Below are 25,519 nucleotides of genomic sequence, written 5' to 3'. Positions count from 1 at the left end.
ATCACGGAAAATGGAGTTAGGGTTGAAAAAAAACAGTTATCAGAAGATTTATGTTATAAAAGAATAAAAGAACTATAGGCTTTCATTTATTTTAATTTTAGAAAACTAATGTAAAAGATATTCAAAAGGGAATATCCTTAAGTATATTTAACTCATATTATATTTGCATTTATAAAGACGAGGTACAACTTAGTCAGAATTTTATATATAATTGTCAATGTACAAATTATCCTATTTAAAAAATTAATTAGAAAAGAAACTGGTGAGAGCATCTAAACAACAAACTTTATGGTTCGTGTTGAACTAAACAAACTAAATTACAAACACATTTAAGTTGATATTAATCAAATTAACATTAATTAAGAAAACCGGAGTAAAGACTTAATTGGATTTTAATTGGAAAAGCTAGATGAGAGGACATTAATCAAATTAAATCTACATTTAATTTTAAAAATAGGAATTATGGTACAACAGCACTATTAAATGATAGCTTAGGATTTTAGAAGACTAACGCAAAAAGAACGGATCGAAACAGATTTAAAACGCGGAAACAAGGTTGCAGGGACCTATACGTAATTAACTATAGACTTTAGGGGCTAGCAGCAAAGAATTACAAGACACATAAAATAGTGCTCGCAATTTAGGAAAAGTTTAGGGTTAGATCTAAAAAATTCCACGGTGGGGCTGGATTGAGAAGATGTAATAGATCTAGGGGGTTTTCTGCAATTTTCGCAAGACACATGAAAAACTGCAGAAATTACAAGATTTTCGGGAGGCTAAATGAAAGAACCCCCATGGTGGCCGGCAGGCACTATTCTCCAAATTCCCGGCGATTCCTGGCACGAGAGGTCGCAAGGAGCATGGCAAATGAAAGAGGACGACGAGGGGATTCGATTTCATACCTTACTTACCGCGAGGATACATCGTGGTGGTCAAATTGGGCCGGAAAAGAGGCGGCGGCGGGTCTGTTCATGGCGGCGGCCTGCAGGGCATCAGGGCGGTGCAGGAGGAGGCGCAGGGGCTGCCAAGGCGCGGCACTGGGCGGGGCTGAGGCGTGTAGGAGGGAGGGGGCGGCGGCGTTGGGCAGGGACGGCGCATGGCACAGAGGCGGTGCGGTAGCACAGGGTGCGGCGGCACAGTTGTAGGGCGCGGCAGCATAGGAGATGCAGGGCGTGGCGATGCTCTGGTGGCAGCGTGCTGTAGGAGCGCAGGAGGAAGAAGGGAAGGGGCCAGGCAAGGCGCGCAGTGGGCCAGGGGGAAGGCGACGGCGGCACACGGGCGTGCAGGAGGAGGAAGAGTAGGGGCGAGGCAAGGCGGCGACGCTCTCGCGTGCAGAGCAGGGGCGCAGGCTTGGGGAGGCTAGGGCACAGGGAGAAAAGAAGGTCACAGGATTTCTAGGAACGCGGAGACCTTGGATTTGGCAAGCTGGGACGAGGCGGCGTATCGGACTGGGACTCATTCTTGAGTCCGGATTGCCCACGGGAGACGAGATTGGGCTGACCAGCGGGCCCCACAAGTTAGCGAACAAAGAGAGGAAGGAAGAGGTAACGGAAAAAGTTAGCAAGAATGGCCGAGCGAGTTCGGTTAAGGGCCGAAATAGGTTCGGGTGAGGGCCGAACATAAAAACGGGTTGAAAGAGCTGGTTGAACACGAACGGGCTATTCGAGAATGTGAAATAGAAAAAAGAGAGAAATCAGGCCGAGTCGTTGGAGCTGACGGTGATCGAACTTCATCGGAAAAACACTGAAGACGAGCCACGAGGCGTTGTTTTCAAGCATGACTTGATCGGGAAGAAAGGTCAGAGAATCGGGAGCTCGATAGGGCATCTTAAGGATTCAGAGAGGATAAGGTTAGAAAGATATACGACAAAGATACGGCTCGGTCCGACTACGATGAGAATTTGATATCAAAATAGAAATATTTTTCAGAATATATTTTTAAGCTTAAAATAAATCTAGAAAAGTCTAGATAAATATTTTAAACCACGAAAAATATATCCAAAAGAATCCAAAAAATTCTGAGGAAAACTCGGGAGATAATTTGGGATACGAGGATTCTAAATAAAATATTTAGGACTTATGAAAAAGAAATTTAGAGCTTTCCAAATAAAAATGGATCTAGCTCTAGAATAAATAGAATAATTACCAGAAAAATCTTTAAAATTCTTGGAAAATCCCATTGATAGAGGAACACATTGTAAAAGATATTCACATCCTAAAATTAGATATTTTAAGGTGTGACAACATGCAAGTGGTGACTCGTGTAGGTAATGTATCAGTACATTGCCTATGAACTTAGCTATATCAACATAAGTTCGCTAGGACATGACTGAATATGCATGAAGGCACAACTTTGCTTTAATCACACTTATAGAGTTGTTGGTTCATATAGAGATAAACAACATTTTCAAAGTGTGATAGCCACTTAGGTGCACGCTGTCGACGGACTACATCAGATAAGCTTGCAAACATGTTAGTCTCAAAATCACAAACCATAGAATGAGCTCCCCCTAAAAGTGTGCATTTAGTGTTTGAATCACCAATCAAAAGTATGCACATTTGTTTTGAAAAAAACAATTGAGAAGCCTACCCTATAGCTTATGCTCATGGTACACAAATGAAACACATACCTCATCAAGTCCATGTACCATGAAGAGAACAAGTGTAGTTTTCCTACGCACTTATCAAACCATGTAGGTTGCTTATAGGTTAGATGATAGACACAAGCAACCTACCATATGTAGCACAACACCGCCGCAATTCTCCAACCCATTTTGAATTCAATGCTGCTTCCAATGGGCACACCGGAACTTCTGCCATTCAAATGGGACCAACGGCCATTTTACATTGGCTCTGCATAATACTCTGACGTTTGTCCGCCGTGTAGAAAATGATCAGCGCTGGAACATCCGGCGTGCAGAAACCAAACCCCCATCATAACCATTGTGACGGCCTTCATCCAAACAGTACCGCCTGATCATCCGCCCATAAGCGCCGGATCATCTGGCCTGTAGAACTGAACAGTGTTGTTCAGTTCAAAATAGACCGTCGTCACCTTGACTTGATACTCCGGCGTGTGTATTTTCCCATATGGTTTTCTTGTGATTATTTTGATGTTTTAACTTTATTTGGCATCCTTGGGACCTAAAAGCCTACAATTAGACATGCTTGACAAACTTGTTATTTCCAATGACCATGTTGTCACTCAATCACCAAAATCACAAACAATGGCCTATGGGGCCATTTTTGTTATAGGCCGACCGAGCGGTGGTGATGTGGTTGGCTGCAGGGCCCTGGCATGATCCCACGGCATGCTGGTGAACTTGTTTGTGGCCTCGGCGACGTGCGATCTCGCGTTGCGAAACGGGCACGCCAGATGCTGCAGTGTGTGCTCATCCAATTGGCAACCAATTAGCCAGAAATGCTTGTAAAATCGCATGGCGACGGGACCAAGGATCCTGGGTCCCCAGCGAGCCCATTTCCCGCTGGCACTCTGGATAGTCTAAGACCACGCATGGATCAAACGACCGCCCTCCTAGGCCGTGACTTTATCCAGACCGCCCAGGCCCATGGTCCCCACCAGCCAACCGTCGGCAGGAGCCTCGACTCGCGTCCCCGACCGAGGGACAACTGGGGCCTGGGTCCGTACCATGGTCCTGAGCTAAGGGGCCAACCGTACTCCGCCGTACACGTGTCGCTGCCCCCGACTGACGAGGTCGAGGGCCGGCCAGGCCTTGCGCACTTACGGTCCTCGGGAGCAGGAGCTGAGGATAAGGGCGGACGCCGGAGTCAACTTGCTGCACACGGGGGCTACAGTCCCCCTTGCTGCCACAATAGAGGGATGCTATTCCACCTACCCATCCAGACGAAGGAACGGGGCACAATATCATCATGGCATGACGGACACGCCTCCATCATGACAGGACAGGGCATGACTGTCGTACCGTACTTATCGACACGCCCCTCCCCCCCCCTGACCGGCAGAGCACGACATACAGGGAAGGAACACGACGGCCACTCCGCGAGATAGAACTTGGACGGTGGCCGCCCGAGAACTCTGACTGACAGAGCTGACGACCCCAACCGGCGGTGCTAGAAACTCTCTCTCTCTCTACTTCTCTTCTCCAACCTTTAGTTCTCCCGTAAAGGAGATCCCACTTGGACTATAAAAGGGAGGGTCAGCCGCCTAGGAAAGTGAACTAGACTGGAATCCAAGAGATTCATCCTCCACTCGCAAGCTTGTAACTCCCCAACTCTCTTAAACACCTGGGCTCAAGCAATACATCCGACCAATCCTCAACTGGACATAGGGCATATTTGCCTGAACCAGTATAAATTTTGAGTCATTGTATGCTAGGCCACCTCCGATCATGACGCACGATACACACTACGAGTAGGTTTAGCTGCCGGCCATTTCTGGAACAGACACATGACATCTATCCAAACCTAAAGCTTCTTTAAAGCAACTCCAAGCAAACTTTGGCAGAGGACACATTTGAAAAATAAATGATCTATGGTCTCAGGAATTGCGCAAAGAATACAGCTCGTATCTTCCACTTTCTATGTTTTAAAGCTACTCCTGTTTGATGTTTCCCTTGATACATCAAAGGAAAACTTTTAGTTTCAAAAATCCATTTTGTTTCTCCAAAATTTTTGCATTCTTCTGCTTATTACGCCTCTGAAAGTCGGCAGGCTACGTTGATTTAATAAATCAACTTGCCGGAGTTTTTCCAAAAGCCCACCCCCACCTTGTCAGCTTCTTTGTTAAGCTGCACCCCTCTAAAGGAGAGAATAAAGAATTCAATTCCTCTAAATCAGATTCATCACCCAAAGTTCTTCCAAGTTCTGAGATCTATATTCCAATTTTCCCCCATCAAAGCAAAGATCTATATTCCAAGAACATTTCTATCCCGGCCCATTGAACCTATAAATCAAGGAAAAATCCAATTAGAGGGTTATCTCCATTAACCAAATATCTTCCTCAAATAAGCTATTCTCCCCATTCAATTGTCTTACCAGGAGAGCAATCTCATCACCGATGCTTTTTCATCCTAGCGAAGTAGGCGGAGGTGGACATGTTTCCCTTCTAGCAGTTGGAGAGTTGCGTCCAGGGATTAGTAACTCTAGCATGTGATTGCGCAGAATACATACCTCCAGCTCAGTCCACATGGATGCAGACGAGCTGAGTGTGGAGACTTGGCTCAACACCTCTCTTTGGTGAGGGAGTTGAGTAGATAGGCAAGCAATTGCTGGTCATGAGCCAGCCATTATTGATCATACGCCGGACCGGGACGATCTCAGTGCCCTCTCCCTTGGCGACTTGTTTGGCCTTGCGCAGCATGAGGGTGGATCCCTCAAGGAACCCCATCAGCTAGGCTCCTCGGATGGCAAGGAGGGTGTTGATAGCCAAAATTGGCAAATACCGAGGCTGACCGGTCAGACCGATCTAGCCTACAGTAGTCCGAGTAGGTTTAGATTTTTTGATCCGGGATGATTTAAAAACCGACTTTTGAAGGTGTACGACTTCTCCGGCCTATATACATGAAGGCTACGGCTGATTGAGGGTTATTCCAATCGAATCAAACATATTTGCAATAACTTTTTACTCTTCAAACTCATCTCTTTTCCAAACCCTAATTCTTTTCTTCTTGGGTCTCTACGGCGTTCGAGGACGTTCTAAGTGGCCTGCCGACCTTAGGACAACCCTAGCTTCATCAACCCCGACGGGGTCCCTCCCGAGCTAGTGGATCTAAGTTTTCGCGGCGCTACTAGACGAACCTGTCTGACGGGTCAGCAGAACTGGTCTGACGGGCATGTGCAGGAGCACTGCAGGAACGATCGTTGCGATCAGCGCGTTCTAGTGCATTCAATTTGTTGACCAGATTTTGCGTCAACATACTTTTGGCGACTCCACTAGGGAAGAAGATCTTGGTTCTAGAAACTGATCCAATATCCTCAAGCAAGACGGGCACCAACACCGAGCTCAACAAGGAAAACATCATCTCCGCATCTCTCGAGGAGCTCACCGAGGAGGAACGCCAGGACTACCTGGTGGCCTAGGAGCACTTCAAAGCACAATTCTTGAAAGGATTCAAGAAAAATCCATTCTGGTACACCCAGCAGCACCTGAACCGATTACTTCCATTCCGGGTTCGGCGGCTCCTAGCCAAATGAATGAGTTGGCCAATTTTGTGCCACCTTATTCTGCAGTTGCGTACAGTGTACCGCCTATTCCTCCGCAAGGGACGGGGGTTCCTTGTGGACCAATACCTAATGATATATATGATAGTTATTTGAGGCGTGCACCTGTAAGTCCAGTTAAGATGATGACACATGCTAATTCCACTGCACATCGTCTTGCTTCCACGTCACACATTTCAGTGAATAGCAAATGTGAGGCCAATTTTGCTAAATTGAAAGAAGATCTGGCTAATATGATGAATATCAAACTTGGAGTGGATACGGGTAGCTCGAGGTTGTATCAAAAAACCATATTTTTCTGGATTCAATTTGGTTTCTTACCCTGTTGGTTGGCATGTTCCTGATTTTGTGAAATTTAGAAGTGGTGATGATAATAGAACCACTTGGGAGCACATTAGCCAATAAATTGCTCAGCTTGGAGAAGCTAGTTTCAGTGATGCTTTGCGAGTTCGGTTATTTTCTATCTTTAACTGGAAGTGCTTTTTCTTGGTTTTCTTCATTAGCTCCTAACTCTATTCATGCTTGGAATTAGTTAGAGAAGAAATTTCATGATCACTTTTATAGTGGGGATAATGAAGCAAAATTGACTGACTCAACATCGGTTAAACAAGGTAGAGATGAATGTGTACTTGATTATTTCAAAAGATTTAAAGATACCAAAAAATGTTGCTTTAGTTTGTCAATTTCTGAAGAGGATTTAGCTGATCTGGCTTTTGGTGGTTTGCGTTTCACATCTTCAAGAGAGGCTTGAGGGTTATGATTTTCTTTCTGTTAACCAAGTTCAAGTAAGAGCTTTGGGTCAGGAGTATAAGTTTAAAAATGCAAAAGAAAGTCCTAAAACTCATCGGTTCAACATGCATTTCGTTGATTGCGAATCGGATTGTTCGAACAATGAAGATAAAGAAGTATACATTGCTGAATTTGTGTGGCCTTCTAAAGCTAAAACTTATTCTTGATCATCTCTTATGCTGACTTATAAGAATAGGCAAGAAGAAGTTTGTTTTACTTTTGATGTTTCTAAATGTAATTATTGATATATTTGTTGATAAATATGTTATTTTAGATGATCTATCTTTGCGTGCTTTTGTTAAATACTTCTACCTAATTTCTACTTATATAATGATTTTATTCTACTAAAATTATCGATAAAAAGCAAATTGATACCTGTTGTCTTTTAAATCGAGTCGATGTCTGAATGCGAATCCATACTCAAACCATCCGTTTCGTATCCATATTTGAGAAGATTGGTACCGTATTCATATTCACCCTAAAATGTGATAAATAGTGCTATATATAGGAATCCAATTCCATGCGCCTTATTAGCCAGTACGGGGTTCCTGAACGCCCATTTCTCAGCCACTCGATCTCTCAACCTCATCAACATGCACCTCAATAGTCTTGGTCCTCGAATTCCATGGCAGCCTGCTAGCTGGGGGCACACTACACCTATAAGTACCCCTTGATCGCTCAACACACATGCAACCATCTTCGTGGCAACTAACTTGTAAACATTTGCACCGACTGACTGACACGATGGTCGCCGGCAGAATCACCGAGGAGTTGGCGATTGCCGTGCCGGCCGAGCAGATGTGGAAGGCGGCCTTCGCGAGCGGCGACGAGTCCTCCATGCGCAACGTGTTGACCGGCGTGAGCGACGTCGCCGTGAAGGTCGAGGGCGACGGCGGGCCCGGGAGCCGCTACACCCTGAAGTTCAACCCAGGTACAGTAACCAACTTCGCGCGGCAAGTCGCGTTATTAATTACGACAGCGTGTCGCCGGCAGTGATCGGCCTGTAATCTCTGTGTATACAGCCGTCGGCGCAGGGACGGTGCTCATCAAGAGCCGGCTGGCGGCGCGCGACAACGCGGCGCGCGTGATTAGCTATGACGAGGTGGTGGTAGAGGGCGGCGAGGTGGCGGCGCCACAGTTCAAGTCGCAGGTGGTCCAGTATAAGGTGGAGCCCGCCGGCGCGGGCGGCTGCGTGACCAAGATCGCCGTGGAGTCCGAGCGCCTCGACGGCACGCCGCTGTCGCTGGCGGATGACCAGGCCAAGCTGATGAAGGTCTACGTCGACCTCATCAAGAAGGTGGAGGAGAACATCGTCGCGCGCCCCCGCGAGTTCGCCTGAGCTGATCCGAAGCTCAGATGATCCACTGAAGACTGCCGCCATTATATAATAATAAGAATCGATAGCACGGTAGTATGATCGATCACCCCGTTTGCGTTTTGTTGTGTTTCCAGTACATATAATAACCGAAGGAAGTGAGATCCTTTGTTTTGTTTCGTCGATTGTGTTTGTGAGGAGAATATAGTGTCTTAAGTTCACGCCCAGAAAACGAGGCCAGCCGGGGCCTCCACCGATAGTCAGGAAGGAAAAATAATCTGGTTGCTACATCGATGTACTATAGTGTCATGAGATGGCCTCTTTATAAATTACATCGTGCAATGACATGTATAGCCAAAATAAAGTTTTTTGGCTTAGATAAAGGAGACGGGGCCGGGATTTCCTAGGCAAATAGACTAGGAAAGTACCGGTGTCATTTTTTTCCGATAAGGGAAACTTTATTTAATTCAAGATTTTTCATTTTCGACGGTTAGTTGTGTTTCATTTTCGACCATTGACAGTGATCATGATTGATCGAGGACCTTCTTCCAAATGAGAAGGAAATGGTGATAAATAATTGCATATTCTGAAGAGCGAGATGACTTTTTCCCACAAATCAAACACGGTTGAAAGAAACATGGCTTAAATGGATGAAATCTATCTTCAAGTCTGGAACTTCATCTGTGTTATTGAATGGTGTACCTGGAAAAACTTTCCATTGCAAAAGACAAGTAGTAAGGCAAGGAGATCCTCTCTCACCATTGTTGTTTGTTTTAGCAGCTGATTTCCTACTGTCTCTAATCAACAAGGCATCAGAACAAAGACTTCTCCAGCTACCAATACCTTGTATTTTGGATAATTCCTTTCCCGTGGTCTAAAATGCAGATGACACTCATTATTATGGAAGGATGTGTTAGACAACTGGAGACCCTGAAAGGCATTCTAAACACTTTACCCTGGCTACTGGACTGAAGGTCAATTCTAGTAAATCTTTGATGGTCCATGTTAACCTGTCCGAGGAAAAATTGGATTTGCTCTCCACAAGCTTCAATTGTGCAAAAGGTTCCCTCCCTTTTACTTATCTTGGGTTACCTCTAGGGACCACTAAACCAAAAGTTGAAGATTTTTTGCGAATGGTTTCTAAGTGTGAGATATGACTACAGGACACTTCTTTGTTCTTAACACAAGCAGGGCGGTTACAAATGACAAATGCAGTCTTCACTGCTATTCCAATGTTTCAGATGGGCATTTTTCTTTTACCCAAGACCGGCATCAAATAGAATGATAAATACAGAAAACATTGTTTGTGGAGAGGGGCAAACATCAATTCTAAAACACCACCTAAAGTAGCATGGACAATGGTTTGTCTACCAAAAGAAGAAGAAGGACTAAGAGTGATCAATCTTAGAGCACAGAATGAGGCTTTGTTGCTCAAGAATCTACACAAATAATTGCATCCATTGAAAAATCTACGAGATTTTTTTCCATTGACCTCGAGTAATATAGTTCCAAGTTCTGCTAGTTTGGTCTAAAGAATTTTTAGAAAATTGACAACTTCGTGTTGGACAGAACATATATTCTTTTAAAGAGCCAAAATTTGGATACAAATATGTTTGAATAGTTTTCGTAACAACCAGACTGCAAATAGATACTTTATTTCAGTGAAATTAAAAAGGAACATTTTTTTTAGTCAAGGTATCAATTTTAAGTGACTCCGGAGCAAATTTTGGCACACCAGACACAATACAATATTATGGTGGATTGATGGCCTGATTCTGATCAAGTGAATGATAGAGTTGAAGGCGACACAGATGCTATGGTGGATGACGCCGATGCTCATTCACAGATGAGATGTATGTGTATGTAGAGCAGCAGAGAGGGCATGTTGCGTCATTCAGAAATTGTGGACTATGCTAAGTGTTAATAGATCTCCCCTGGTGAGAAGGTCTCCCTTGGTGAGGAATCTACAATGAGATGTAGATATGCAGTAGCTATTTGGCTCGTAGATCTTGATAGGCGTCTACACGCCTTGATTTATGCCGACAAATCCAACAGCATATCGTAGGTTCTTGACATACGTTTGGGCTCCTGCAGAACGATTAATTAGTGCTTGGAGGTGATGCGGGTGGCCCTGCAGGTGTCTGCAGACGGGCCCGCCTGCATCCTTATGCAGAATCACAGGTTTATAAGGACTCGAAAGGATGTGATGTGACCAGGAGTGGACTATGTTGCATATGGTGGTGATGCTTCTAAGGTTGAAGGCTACCAATGGATGTTCGGACAAGAGTTTATCTGAGTTTTGCTTCCTTCCGCCGTTGCAAATTTGAAGTGCCCTGCTTTGAAGGTGCTTTTGGTGATGAAAAGCAAAACCTTAAAAGCAACAGCGGTACATTGCTGGGGGGCACTTGTTGGCCTTGCCATTGAAAAATGCCTGAATTTTTTATTTAAAAATTCAAATTACTGATGTCGGCACAATCCAAGCATGCATTATTCATATATGGCTTTCAGGAGAAACAACCGATCCATCGCCACACCAACTGTTTATACACTCAATAGCTTCCCGGAAAAAAACATGGTCCTTAAGATTTTTATTCTCCACGTACACACGACTGACGATTGTCAGTACAACCAACCTTCATCAGGCACTAGTGCTCCCCTGCTCAGTAGGAGCGAGCCTTGTCACTGGGAAGGAGGATGAGGCTGGCATTCGTTGCCTGCACATAAAACCAAACACCTTTCAGAGGCAAAACACATGCAGCTGATGGCATCAGTTGTCAGTCAACTTCAGCAAATAAAGTTGATTCGATGTGTCAGCGAAAGCGAAACTACTGGCCTCGGCCGGCATGGGTTCGCCCTGCAGGAAGTGCTGGAACAGGACGAGCGCCTGCGCCGGGCGGTGCTGGGGGACCGCGTGCCCGGCGCCGCGGATGGTGACGAAGGTCAGGCCTTCATACTCCATGCTCCAGCCGCCAACCTACCACCACAGCATATGCACATGACCATGGTTGAGACAGTAAGAAACTCTGCTCGATTCAGAGAGGAACATGCAGCGCATGAACCTTGGTGGTTTCTCCTGTCCTAAAAAACACTGACCTCAGTTGGGACCATGTACCAGGGGTACCAGTTGGTTTTGACAGGAAGGCCCAGGGCGGCAAGAGAGCGCCTGGTCGAGGTCAGCGGCACCACAGTGTCCGTGTCACCACTGCAAACGAAAAAAACAAACAGGGATGCATTTGCTTGCACAAGAAACTCGCTGAAGAAAGCAATGTACACTAGGGGTATGCACAACCAGCAAAGCTTATTACCTGAAGACCCACACCTTGAGGCCAGCTGCAATGAGCTCCTTGTAGATGGGTAGCATGGAATGGGGTGTCTCTGGCCAGTTATCATATACGGGATCGCTGCACAATAGATTAAAAAAAATCCAGTCGATGAATTCAACACGTACACCAGATCAGCATTTGTAAAAAAAAATTCGGTGAAAATTGAAATATGAGAATATGAGCAGATGGGTCAAATAGAACTCAGATCAACGTGTTGAACAGACCTGCATAAGCTCCATGGGTACTCTATGCTGCCTGTGACGTTGGCGTGCATGGCCTTCTGCACCTCGGGGAGGTTCATGTACTTGGTCGCGTGGAAGTCAACGCACGGGTCATACGCGGGCAGCATCCATGCCTGATCCAGATCATCGTCAGGGTCATCTCTCTCTAACTCTCGTGAAACCAAACAAGAGCTGGTGGCCATGGCAGCTTACGCGGCGGCGGCTCCTCTTGAGTCGGAGCTCGAATGCGCTCCCCTTGTCGCATGGTGGCGTGTAGATGCTGTAGACGTCGATGTTGCCTTGCTCCTCGAGGGCCCCGGCCCATATCTCCAGGCACTCCCGCGAGGGGTGGATGAAGGAGGTCTCGGAGCAGACCTTGAGCCCGCTCTCCAGGGTCTCGTCGGAGATGAGGCCGTGGTGCCACCAGTACTCGAACATGCCGGTCATGTCAGTGTGGTCGTTGATCAGACCGTTCCCGACCTAGAATTATTCAAATTGAAAGTTCTTTTGTTTATTGATTTGTTTATTTGGTTCAAATTCTGATGAAATAATTTTTTGTGCGAATTCAGTTTCTCGGCGCATGTATCCATCAATACCATGAAACCTTTGAAGTTGATGACAGGCTTCTCCACGCCGATGTTGTTCGTGTGCACAAGCTGCGAGAGCTGAGGAACAAAGTGACCTGCATACATGGGGATTTTGAATTGAATGCCCCCAACAAATTCTCAAACAAACAAATCTTGTTAAACAATACATTAATTACCAAATACTACTGACCTCCGTAACTTTCTCCGATAATGTAGAAATCGCGGTACTTGTACTGTGGAAATCTCTCAAACCATTTCACCAGGAACGTATACGAGTCATGCGCTGCGAAGCAAAGAATTAATATTGATGCATAGAAAAGATATCATAGATATGTCAGGAATTCAGTAGGGTAATATGTCACAGTACCTCTGTTCTTACTGAACATTATATTTTTAAGAAGAAGAATGGAGGGAGTATGCTCGTCACCGACCTGTTCTGTTGTCGCCCATGACCACGTCGGAGCTGGTGTTGCTGTAAGAGAACCCCACGCCGGCCGGCGACTCCAAGAACAGCACGTTCGCCGCTGCACGCACATCACATTTACATGTCTGAAAACTAAGCGATTCTTGCTGTGCACATAAATCTCGATCGGGTTAGCTTGTGCAACCTTTGTTCCAGGCGTACTCGTTGAGCAGGAGCGTCTCCCCGTCGGTGTGGACGCGGAACGCGCCGAGCTCCTCGAGCGCGCCGGAGCCGACGGAGGAGCAGCCGGGCCCGCCGTTGAGCCACAGGACGAGCGGCGCGGCGCCCGGATCGCGGTCGGCCTCCTGGAGCCAGTAGTAGAGCGCGCGGCCGGCCTGCTCGTCGACCGTGACGTAGCCGGCGTACATGCCGAACGCCACGCCGTTGGGCTGCCCCGGCAGCCCCAGGATCCGGTCGTCCTCGAGCTGCTGCTGCTCGGGGGACCCGCGTGCCAGCAGCGGCAGCAGGAGGAGGCCGGCGGCGGCTAGTGCGAGGAGCGGCGGCGTCGCGGCGGCGCGCCGTGGAGAGCGGTGGTGGCCGGAGCTGCGAGCCATGTTTGATTGCTTCTTCCCTTGGTTGGCCGGATACATATAAGGCAGCGCGAGCGAGCAGGGCTGATTGATTTCTTTGCGCACGCGAGAGGCATGCGTAAACTGAAATTATATATCTAATGGGACGTTGGTGTTTTATGTTAGTTAAATAATGTTAGTTGCATTCTTTTCCGAAACTCACCATTAACTTTTTGGTTGCGCTTAATGTATCTATACACGCTCGCTAGGAATCAAGTAGTCGTTACATCTCTAATTTTTCATAATCTCAGTGAGAGAGTTTCTACAGACAAAAGTAGTTGCAACCACGCTCTACCACAACCACGTTACATGATGTGGCATGGCAAGTGGCGGGCCCGCTCATGCTAAGTGGTGCCACCTGTGAACATTGCTTAGAGGTACATTAGACATTTAGACTATCTAATTGACGGTCTCATACATTAATATATAATTTTAAAACAACTTAAAATAATGACTTATCTTTTCCTCTTCAATAGTAATACTATACCCCTTAATTTATGGAATGAAAAAATATTATGAGTTGCACGATAGCAACTCGTACAATATTGAGAAAACGATCTCATAATTTTATGAGATGAGTAACCGCCTTGCTCCCCTCCCCTTAAAAATTCTATGTGGAATTAGATGAGATAACCTAGTAGCAATGTAAATGTATCGCCCTTAGGGATTTTGTTAGGGCTGTACAGTGACCGGCCTTCCTTGTGTAAATTTATCATCGTCTTATCTGTTCTGATTTTTGCTACAAATTACTTTTAGAAACCGTTTTGCAGAAATTTGAGCAATCTAGGGAATTTTCGACTTCTGGTTTGTGAAAATTTGATGAACTACATTTTGGCTCACCAACCGCACCCCATAATATATAACTTGTCCCCATGTCTCGAGCTCATGTCAAGTGTTAGCGACCGGCTCTTCTTCTCTCGCGCTTGGTTCCGTTACTGTGTACTTCACCCCTGACGTCTGACGAGACTGTACTAGCCGGTCAAAAGTCTGTTACAACTACCCGATGGATCTGCCCCGCGTTCAGTAAGGCTTCCGGTTGATTCATTAACGCACACATGCAGCATGCAATGAATTGTACCAGAGGATCCTGTACGTGCATGCGCTCGCTTGTCTCTTGTACCCGCTGCAGCACATGGTGAAACGGCCCATCAACTAATAAATGATGGAGTTTTTTTTTTGAAAAGGGATAAAAAAATAAATTCGAAAAAGGGTGCCGATGGGCAAAATTTCGGAAAATGGGCACCTCCCGCCCGTTATCAGGCGGGAGGCGTGGGGCCGGGCACCTCCCGCCCATCCAACGGGCGGGAGGTCCCAAAATTATTTCCAGACCCCTCCCGAGAGCCTCTTCGCGAATAAGAAACTTTTCTTATTCACGAAGAGACCCCTGACGCGGGCACGGGGGCATCCCGCCCGCCCGTTGGGCCCGTAGACTGCGGAGGGTCATCCCGCCCGTTGGGCGGGTGGGAGGTTGCGCCAGCCACGTGGTCCGCTATCAGGCTATTCCCAGCAGAGCTCCGAAAAGGCTTCCGGTGCGGTGTTTGCTCACGCGACTGTACTGTAGCATGTCCCAGCAGTATGCGGATGAAGGAACGGGAAAAGGGACGACCCCTCCGGCAACCCGTAAATCCACACCCTCTCTCTCCAAACTCCGATCACTTCCCACCTATTTTCGGCTGACGCGTGGCGATGGGTCAGGAGCAGAGGAAAGCGGGTGAGTGGAGGTGGGCCAGCAGGGTGGCAGATGCGGTGCCGCATCCGCATGCTGCTAGAAGCAGCCACTGCCAATCACGCGGGCCCCACATACAGCCTGCCCCTGTTTCCTGATGGGGAGGGGCGCACTGCTGGGAACAGCCTGGGGCCGCGGGAACGGGGAATTGGCCCGGTCTCCAACGAGTAATCACTGGACTGTGGAGTGCGGTATACTCGATGACACGTTGTAAAATGTTATCGCTTAAATATCTTCATACGAGTTTTACATACCGTAATCTTCTTCATAAAATTTAACTAAATTTAAAATTTATGTATATAAAAGAGTATGGCGAATAAATCTTGTATTTGAAAAAAATATAAATTTTAAATAGTTTGTAAAATATAAATTCTAACAAAAAATAAAATTTATGTACACAAAAGAGTATGACGAATAAATCTTATATTTGAAAAGTATGAATTTTAAATAGTTTGTAAAACATAAATTTTAACAAAAAAATAACAAAAAATAAGCGAGGTGGGCACCTCCCGCCCGTTGGGCGGGCGGGATGTCTCAGGGGCCTCTTCGCGAATAAGAAACTTTTTTATTCGTGAAGAGGCCCTCGGAAGGGGCCTGGAAATAATTTTGGGACCTCCCGCCCATTGGATGGGCGGGAGGTGCCCGGCCCCACGCCTCCCGCCCGTTCATCGGGCGGGAGGTACCCAATTCCCGAAATTTTGCCAATCGGCACCCCTTTTTGAATTTAAATTTTTTTATCCCTTTTTCAAAGAAAACTCATAAATGATGCATGCCACCGTTTTCAGGCCCACGACGGGAGATAAAAATTCCCAGCGCCCGTGCCGCAAACGCTCCTTCATGCGACCCTGTTGCCGATTTATGCCACATGGATATTAAGGCTATCGTACGAAGAAAATATATACGGCTCGATCGGTCCTGCGGCTCCGCAAGCTGTCAACACTCGTCTGCCCCGGATGGCTCGGCTCTGGCACCTCGCTCCTAGCTATGGGCTCGTTCCTTGGCGAGGCTTCTTCCAACACTACAGCCACGGCGGCCGCCACCGCCACCGCGTGAGCCGCGCTCACGCGCATTCGCTGCTGCTAGCATTTGTCTCACGTACATGGAAGAGATGCTTATGAAATCTCCTATTGCTTCGGCAAAGGAGCTAGCTAGATGCCGGAATGAAGATCATAGCCTGCATCGCGGTTTCTAGAGCAATGGGTGCTAGTACTTGAAAACACAAATATCTTTTTGTACTCAAAAGATGTGCATGAGTCTGAGTACTAGCTAGTTGAAGCCGTGGGAAGCCGTGGGACCGATTGAGCTATGCGGGAGCAATGGAGCCGTACGCACCTGTGCTCTAACCATAGGCAAAATGCCTGCAAAGAACAAATGCATCCACACGTAGCCACACGAGAAACATTCAGGGAGAAAAGCAAGAGTGTGTCTGCCCTGGTGATTCCTACACGTAATCACACGGGGAACATTCAGACCGAAAGCAAGTATTGGTGAGATTTGGACTTTGAGGGTCAAAACAAAAGCATGGGTGAAAGCAAGCATGCAGGTTTGTTTTACCATCAGGAGGTCTGTGTGTAAATAAAATTCCGAGTATAATGTTGTAATCCTGATCATACTATTTATAAGAAGATAGGTGCAATATTCATGAGTGCTTCTTAAATAAAATACAAGAATACGGTTATATATTTTCACTATTTGATACACCATCAAAAGTTTAATGTAATTTTCTGACAGTTGATGCAGCATCTTGATCAACTCCAAGTAAGAGACTTGTGTATCCTTCTTGTGCACCAAGAGAATCCATGACAGAAAAATTCATGTATATATTAAAACATGGCACTGTGGTATTAGCATAGACAGATGGAATCACCATGGTTGAAGATTGGCTATGAACGTCATTTGGAAATGTTGGAATTGACATGGTTGAAGGTTGGCCAGACTCATCGTGTAGATCCTCTCCTAGTTAACAATACAAATTAAAACAAACGATAAATACAATAGCACATAATGGGTAAAGTACTAGATTGGTGGGATCATTACCTTTATTTTTTCCACTTTTATTTTTCTTCTCTTTTCTCTTTTCGAGGGATATGGTTGATCGTTTAGTCTTGGAGCCTTTTACCACACAGGGAACTCTAAATGTTATTTTCCCTATTAATGTATCTGCAGAACAATCAGTCAAAATTAGATGAACCTCTTTAGCTTTTTTTGCACCTGGATTATTGAATTATCTGCTTCCAAGTTCAGCTTATCTATAGCTTTCTCCAAATTATCAAGAAGTTGTTTAGACAGTGAACACTTCAACACAATAGATGTCGCTTTGCGTGAGATATGTGCAGCTTGGGTTAACAAATTTTCATTCTGAGTTCCTTGTTTCTCAACCAAAAATCCTCTTTTTGCATATTTTGTCCATCTGTTCAGTATACATTGTGATGGCAAAATAAAAACATCCTTTATGTTGAAGACTTTGAGGACGTTCTTGCATAATATACCTAAGATATATGCATGGTGTTATTCATCAAATTGTTTAATAAAAATATATTACAATCCAAAATCAGTATACATACCTATAGATTCATACTTTCTGCAAGAACATGTGGTGGTCATATCTTGAGTGTTGAATACAATTATGGCTCCATGATCAGATTGCATATGTGTAATCATGTATGTCAAGATTGACCCCTCAGTTTGTAACAACCGACCAGTTAATAAAAATTGATTCTTAAATTCTTCCTCAAACTCTGAGAATATTCTCCGTGTATATGACTCAGCTGCATACTTCAACATTGGTAAATTCAGGCTATAGGTAATCGGGATCTTTCGACGTGAATGAAAATCCGCATTCACCTTATTTTCACGAAGACCGGCAGATACCTTCTCACATTCTACAAGAAGCTCTGAAAGTCCCAGCTTCCTACGGAACCTTTTTTTGAAGACATTGTTCATTCCTTCACTCCTTTGAGTAGAAGTCATATCAGCTGTAAAAGAGTCACGATAGACGGCAGCCCATTTTTTCCTCAAACTATATAGGTTTGAAATCCATTAATTATCCTCAAGTTTATACTTCCGCAACAAGTCCTGCCATTTCTTATTAAAGTAAAACTCTGATCTGTCTTTATAGACACAACTCTTAAAAGCAGGTAGAAATTCCTGAGGATGCTTATGAATTACATGCCCGAAATATTTGACAGCATTAAGATAAATATGCCAAATACAAGGACGATGATTTGTATTTGGGAATAGATAAGCAATTGCACCTGCCATGACTACGTCTTGATCGGTGAAAATTGTGCTTGGTTGCTTGCCTGACATTGCTGTTAAAAAAGTTTCAAAGAGCCAAACAAACGATGGAATAGTTTCATCATATAACAATGCAGCTCCAAATATTATTGTTTGTTTGTGATGGTTGGTACGAAGAATTGGAGCAAAAGGCATCTCAAACTTATTAGTTTGAAATGTGGTGTCGAATGAAACGGCATCACCAAAGCATGCATAATCCATGATAGACTGACCATCTGCCCAAAAAAATTAACTATACGACCAATCTCCTCATCAATATCAACTGTATAAAAAAATGTAGGATCCTCTAACTGCTTATTCTTCAAATAGTTGCATAGTGTTTGGGCATCATTGGATTCTAAGTACTTCTTGCGATCACGACTAATCTTATTATTGCAATCCATCCTTCCAAATGGCACCTTATCAGCTCCTCCATAGAATTGCTTCATGAACTGAAACACCTGGCTAGGCCTCATCCCAGCCTCTCGTTATCTGCCCAATTAGCATCCTATCCACTTCTGTGACACGTCGTTGGGACCTAAGATTTTTCTTCTTATTTGGGCTAGTAAGATAATGATTGTGCTCAAGCACAACCTTTTGAACCATCCAAATCCCTTCTTTACTAATAGTAAACTGAACACGAGCACCACATCCTGTCCTTGTCGTGCCCTTTGATGCGTTCCCAAATCCTTCACTGCTGCAAACTAAAAATTTCTGATATAAAGTACCATCCGGCCGATGCTTTGTCGTGCTCTTTCTAATGCTGAATCCAGTAATACCAGCATAGGTGTTGTACATCTCATTAGTATTGTCCTCCGATTCGAACGCCATTCCAACTTCGGGCACAATCGAAGTTTGCTTGATTTTATCAGCCACCTGCTGTACATGCTCATCATTATATATCAAGCGTCGCCCATAAAAAAATAACTATTGAAACAACTAGGCAGTCTTACCTCAGTTGCATGCACCTGATCATCTACACGTTCAGCAGGTACGACCATGTTGGCCTCAAGATCGTCATGCCTGGCTGCTGCTGCTGCTGCATTGGATGTCTCGAGACGATCGTCATGCTCGGCTGCTACATTGGACACGTATTGAGTAGGCACAGGCTTGGTTGCATCATGATCTGCAGAGCACGTCAAAATTGCATCATGGTTTGCAGCACACGTAATTAAATATGCAAGCACGGTTGCAGCAGGAACAGAGGCCACACCTGTGACTTCTTCGCTCTCCATATTCGACGGAGGCAGATCGTGTCGACGGATCGGAGGCTGAGAGAACCGCCGCCGCCGGCGTTGGCCTGACCTACCGAAGGCGTGATGAGATCAGATGGATTTGCGGTGAGTCAGATTCGATTTCAACAATCAGCTCACAAAAGGACCTCATCGATTCGAGCCGAGCTGTGTGCAGCTGAGCTACGAGCCATGCAGCCCGTGGTAAGTCAAATCAGCTGAACAATGCCTGGTCGTACGATGCGGAGACGGTACACGCGGCGGTAATCAGGTCGCGGTTCACACACAGGAACATGTCTGCGGCCCTGCCGCAGGGAATTTCTTTCCCTGCTGAGATGGGAGGGGCAGCGCACGCACGTACGAACGTCGCGCGGCGCCGCTTGGGGACTCTTCCAACGGGGGGCCGGACGGATGAGGCGACACGCCTGCACGGCCTGGCGCGCCTGGCTGCATCGCCTCCTTGCCGCGGCAACACCCAGGGCCGAGGCCAGCCACTGCGAAGCGGGCCCAGCTGAGCGGTGGCCCACCGCTCAGCAGAACGGGGCGCCACACGCCGGCGTACAGGCGCCGCCGCCGACCGCCCTATCCCGCATGCTGCCCTCGCCAGAATCCAAGGGGCGGAGGCCTACCGCTCAGCCCATCGACCGCCCCCTCTTCTGCTAGCTGGCACCATTTGCGCCCACGCCACCGACTGACAAGCGGGCCAACCGCAGTACGTGGCCCCACCAGCCAGCGTCACGGGCAGCCGCACGGGTGGTCAGCAGCCGCCGCGCACAGCAGCCCACCCCACCGCTGGACAGCAGCGCACCAAGCACTCACCTAGCCACAGGAGCTGACAGCGGGCAATGGCTCGAAACAAGGCCCACCGATCAGCAGGGTGGAGCCGAGGCTAGTCGCGCGCTGCCGGACCGCCTCACCGCCGCTGGCGCTGCCGGATGCTTGCTGCGCGACACGCGTCTATTTTTTGGCATGGGATGCGGGGAGAAGAGCAGAATGCAGTAGATTTTAATCAAGCTGATTACAGTGCCTATGGCCTCTCCAGCACTCATGCGGCTAACAAAGTGGGACCTCGCATTGTCTTCATCGCTCGTGAGGCTATCGTCCATAGCTTGTCGAGCCGCTTGTTGCTCAGCCTGTTTGACAAGCAAGCTTTCTAAATTTGAAAATTCAGAAGTAATTGGAGCTTTGGAATGAATTTCATGCACTGAAATGGTGAATTCACCGGTGACCGAAGAAGATTTGGAAGACGAAATTGAAAGGGTTTGAGCTCTCGTTACTCCACCGTGCACGCTTTCCTTTCCTGGAGAACCGAAGTACTGAACACCCCACAAACTGACAAGTTACTTCGGCGACAACTTGACTCAAATGGCCAAACTGGTGCCGGCGTGCACGCTTCAGCGGGGTTTTTTTTTCCGAACTGATGCTCCCTCGCCGCACACGTGTCCCGTCCACCGCCTCCCGTGCTCCGGGCCCCTGTCTCCGCTCCCCCGCACGCCACCACCTCCTCCTCCCTCCCCAGCCGCACGAGGCCCCTGCCGGATCCCCACCCTCCATCCTGCGCCGCCACGAATCCCGAGACCGAACGACGGCCGGATCCCCGCCGCGCAGCCGCGGCGCCAGCCCCACCTCAAGTCCACCCGGACTTGTCCTCTCTCCTCTCCCTCTCTCGCCCGCCGCCTCCGACTCGACGCGACGCGACGCCGAAGGACACCGGCGACGCTGCCCAGCCCAGCGAATGGCCATGGCCGTGATCCGCCTCGCGGGGCCCGCCGCCCTCCTCCCGCCAGCGCCGTCGCCCTCGTCGTCCCTGCGGCCCCGGGCGCGCGGGCGCGCCGTGCGGCTGCGCCTGCGCGTGAGGTGCCGCGCCGGCGGGGACGGGGAGGAAGGGAAGGAGGAGGAGGCGCCGGAGTCGCTCTTCGCCAGGGAGCTCCGGCGGCGCGGGATGGCGCCGGGGCCCGCCACGCCGGCGGAGGCGAAGGAGGCTGAGGAGGGGGGAGCGGAGGCGGGGAGGAAGCGCGGCGTGGCGGCGGCGGCGGAGTTCGATCGTGGCGCCGCCGCGGACGGCCAGCGGGAGCGCTCCATGGCGCTCAATAGCGAAGGCCTCGAGGTGCGCTCCCGATCCCGCTCACTCCCTCTCACACGCACTCTATGATTGGCGATCATGAACAAAGTTGCGATCTTTGGCTTCCCCTGAACTGAAAGATCAAACTTTTAAGGGATAGCTCAACAAAGCTGAATAAGTCATGAATTTGATGGGGTGATTTACTACTTGTAGTAATTGAGAAATGGAAAAGTGAGTGCTTGGCCTAATGAGTGCTTAATTTGTTCTGTCCTCACCTTATCATTTATCTACTGAAGAAGCTTCATCTTGTATCAACTGTTAATTCAGTAATGATAAAATCGGATAATCAATTGTTTTCTTTCACCTTAACATTATGTACTGAAGAATCTTCATCTTGTATGAATTATCAATTCAGTAATGATGTGATAATCAGATAATCAACAAGTTGTCTTCTGCTTACAATTATATATTTCTTTTCAGGGTCTTGTACCGCGGGCAAAATTGCTATTGTCACTTGGTGGCACCTTCTTTCTGGCATTTGGGCCCCTGATTCTTGTCACTGTTTCTCTCTTTGCTGGGTTATATGTGGTAAGCCCTCGCTAATATCGCCATTCATTTGCTCATGCCTTCTTATGGTCAATATGTGCTCTGTTTTTAATTTATTGGCACTGATCTCACTGATCATTCTGGTTATATGTTCTAGCCTACTTGAACAAATGCAGCAAAATCATATGATTTGCACTCTAAATAATGTTGTCACAATTTGTGCTCTAAATAGTGCCACTATAACCTGTTCTTTCAACCAGTCTTGGGCTTTTGCTTACTCATCTGGTATAAGCAGAGGAGCTCTACCTTACCCGACATTTTTTAAGCAATGCCTGGCGTAAATTTGAACTGACCAAAGCATTTGCATCTGGTTTTCTTCTTACAGTATTTTGGACCAAGTTTTGTACATGATGCAAGCAAGAATCCAGTGTCGCCACCACCATACATTGATCCATATCAGCTACTGGAAGACGAGAGGCTGACCCGGCCCTCCCCAGATGTGTTCTGAACCTGAATAGTGCAAGAACAAGTGCACTAGTGACCACAAGAAATGGTCATACATACATAGCTTAATACTTTTTTTGTTTTACTAGGCGTCTAGCTGTAAATGCAAATATAGCTGTAGACTGTTATAATCAAGCATTTCAACACGATATCCATTGATCTCACGCCAACATTGGCACCCATCTCTGAACAACTGACATCTTCCGAGCGCAGGGCTGCAAGCTATAAGCTTTTCTTTTACGGCACCTCCTTTGCTGTTTGTTCGAGGGTTGGCCATGGCTCGATGCGGTTGCTCCATTAGCCAATTTACCTGTACCGCTTGTGCTCCGCTGGATCAGAATAAGAGGGTGCTTGAACCTTATAGATGCGTAGCCTCTGGTTGGGGTGTGATCCGTGGTCTCTACGAAAGGATCTAGGGGCAACACCAATGTACTTGAACCAAGTAGTCCTTAGCGGCGGGCTCTATTCTCAGTAGTCTATAGCTAGTAAATAGACTATTCGGTGCAAAAGTAAATAGTAGTGAGGTGACATGGAGAAAGAAGAGGAAGGAGAGAGGGAAAGAAAGAGAAGGAAGGAGTGAGACAAGAGCCGAGAAGATGAGGGGACCCGGTACGGACGGGGGGCGCGTGAGTTAAATCGTTAATAATATTATGTTTGTTCCCGTGCGTTGCTACAGGTGATAAAAAATAGTTTCACAACAATAAATATAGCATTAGAAAAACATAATTTTTTAGTTTTATTAATATCCACACGCAGTTATATAAATAATAGTTTTTAAATTTAATAAATCCAAGTACATCAGAATATCCAATACAGACATGGCAACTAAAATGATAATATCAATTGTTCCTTTTGCTTTGCTTACACCTGAACAAAGAAGCTGGAAAAAGATGTTAATTTGGTATATATTTTTGAATTCAGAGTAAGAATTCAAGCCTTCCTTTCCCCATGAGTGCTAGCACAAGTGATAATCAAAATGAGCACGAAAGCTTTATCACATGGGGAAAAAAATCAGTCTTGCACTTTGAATGAAAAAAAACTGCTGACAAGCACATAATGTATAGTTTATTTTATCAGCTTTCCGAAATTATGCACTAAGAACCTAGTTTCATAATTTCTGCATGAAGTCAAATAAACTGACTATGTTTATTCTTCCATACATATGGCTGCAAATAACAAGAAGAGTGCCTAGTTAAACTTAATTTATTTTAACTGTTGAAGTTAGAAGACATAAAAAATTTATCCAAAAGAACCAGGGAATAACTTAAGAGTGGTAGTGTAACATTCCATGTTAATATTGATAGGGTTTGATTAGCAAAAGTGTGGATTTCAAAAATTTTTGTGGATTCTTTAGGTTTGGAGTGTTGTTGCATCCGATTTGATTTGGACCTTTGAAATTTGTTTGACTAGTTTGTGTGCGATTTGAATTTGAAAGGGGCTTTCAAATTCAAATCCATTTGCTAACCCCTAACACCCTGGTGGGCCGCCTGTCCACCGGCCCGCGCAACCAGCCCAGCCGCTCCTCCCTTCTTTCCTCTCTTCTCCGCACGCGAACCGGCCCGAGCAATCCGGCCCAGCCCATCGACGCGATCCTTCCCGCCTCCGCCACGTCTTCCTCCGCCCGGGGCAGCTGACGGGCGGGCCCCACCCGTCAGCTTTCCCCTTCCTCCCGACCGGCCCGCAGCCCCGGCTCCCTCCCGCTCGCTCACCTCGCCCGCGTCGCCATTCGCCGCCGCTCCGCGACAGGAGCTCTAACCGCCCGCTCTCCCTTTTCTCTTTTCCTCCCCCGCCGCGGCCCCGCACCCTCGCGTCAGCCGCCAGCCCGCGCGCCGCTCCGCTCCGCGACAACCCGACGCAACTGCCCGCCCGCGCGCGCCCTTTTTCCCCCACGCCGCGAACCCTAACCCTAGCCGCTCGCCCGCGCCGTGATGCCGCCACGCGTCCCGGCACGGACGCCCAAAAGCCCCGGCGCCGCGCTTAAGAACCCAGCCGCGCCCCTAAACCCTAACCACCCGAACCCCGTTCCCCCATTCCGCCGTCGCACCCGAGGAGAAGTGAAGGGAGAGGAGGAGAAGGAGGAGGGGAGCCCGGAGGACGACGCCGCCCGGAGTTGCGCGAGGAGGAAGACACCGCCGCCGCACCGGAGCTCCACCAGGCCGGCGACCCGTACGACGACCTCGACGCCGCGGCCCTTCCTGCACGGCATCGAGCCACCAGCCTCGCCTCTCCGCAGCCCCGAGCCCCTTCTTCTCCAGCCCGACGGTGAGCTGCTGCCGCCGCCTCCCTTCTTCCCCCGTGCTGCCGGCGTGAGCTTAGCGCCGCCGATGAACCCTCCGTAGGGAAACCCTAGGACCCCCCCCTTCCCTCCGGCCGCCGTGCCGTTTGTTTTCTGCAGGAGCCCGACGCGCTGCAATCCTTTCCCGCCGCCGCCGTCGCCCCCTCGCCGCCGCGTCGTGCCGCGGGCCCGGGTCGCCGGTGCTCGCGCACGGCACGGCCACGCCGCGGCCCTGGGATGCCAGGCCCCGCGCGCGTGCGTGCGCACCCGAGCCGTGCTGCCGCCCTTCTGCCTGGCCCTCGCCGCACCTTGGACCAGCCTCGCCGTGCACGCTCACCCCGCGACGCGACCGCGACGTCGCGTTCGCGTCGCGGCCAGGTCTTTGGGGCGTTTCCCCGAGCACCCCTCGGGCGTTCGCTCTGCACACGCCT

General features: G+C 47.7%; 3 protein-coding genes across 3 annotated transcripts; 2 read left to right on the top strand and 1 right to left on the bottom strand.

The window, feature by feature from the left end:
• Positions 1-7,630: 7,630 nt before the first annotated feature.
• On the top strand, positions 7,631-8,789 carry LOC112902981. The gene is made up of 2 exons (XM_025972185.1): positions 7,631-7,920; positions 8,012-8,789. Exons 1-2 carry the CDS (start codon positions 7,677-7,679, stop codon positions 8,326-8,328), a joined length of 561 nt encoding a protein of 186 aa, XP_025827970.1. The 5' UTR covers positions 7,631-7,676; the 3' UTR covers positions 8,329-8,789.
• Positions 8,790-11,071: 2,282 nt separating this feature from the next.
• Positions 11,072-13,452, bottom strand: LOC112903789 (P-(S)-hydroxymandelonitrile lyase-like). Its single transcript, XM_025972995.1, has 9 exons — positions 13,044-13,452; positions 12,867-12,959; positions 12,626-12,718; positions 12,445-12,530; positions 12,062-12,328; positions 11,852-11,982; positions 11,610-11,705; positions 11,398-11,506; positions 11,072-11,278 (listed from the first exon to the last, which is right to left on the bottom strand). Exons 1-9 carry the CDS (start codon positions 13,450-13,452, stop codon positions 11,072-11,074), a joined length of 1,491 nt encoding a protein of 496 aa, XP_025828780.1.
• A 7,804-nt stretch (positions 13,453-21,256) lies between these two features.
• On the top strand, positions 21,257-22,995 carry LOC112902732. The gene is made up of 3 exons (XM_025971896.1): positions 21,257-21,808; positions 22,244-22,351; positions 22,695-22,995. The coding sequence occupies exons 1-3, from the start codon at positions 21,437-21,439 to the stop codon at positions 22,815-22,817; spliced, it is 603 nt and encodes a 200-aa protein (XP_025827681.1). The 5' UTR covers positions 21,257-21,436; the 3' UTR covers positions 22,818-22,995.
• The last annotated feature ends 2,524 nt before the right edge of the window (positions 22,996-25,519 follow it).

Source organism: Panicum hallii, chromosome 8, assembly GCF_002211085.1.
Source record: "Panicum hallii strain FIL2 chromosome 8, PHallii_v3.1, whole genome shotgun sequence".
NCBI lineage: Eukaryota > Viridiplantae > Streptophyta > Magnoliopsida > Poales > Poaceae > Panicum > Panicum hallii.
This window is presented reverse-complemented; position numbering and strand designations above follow the sequence as displayed.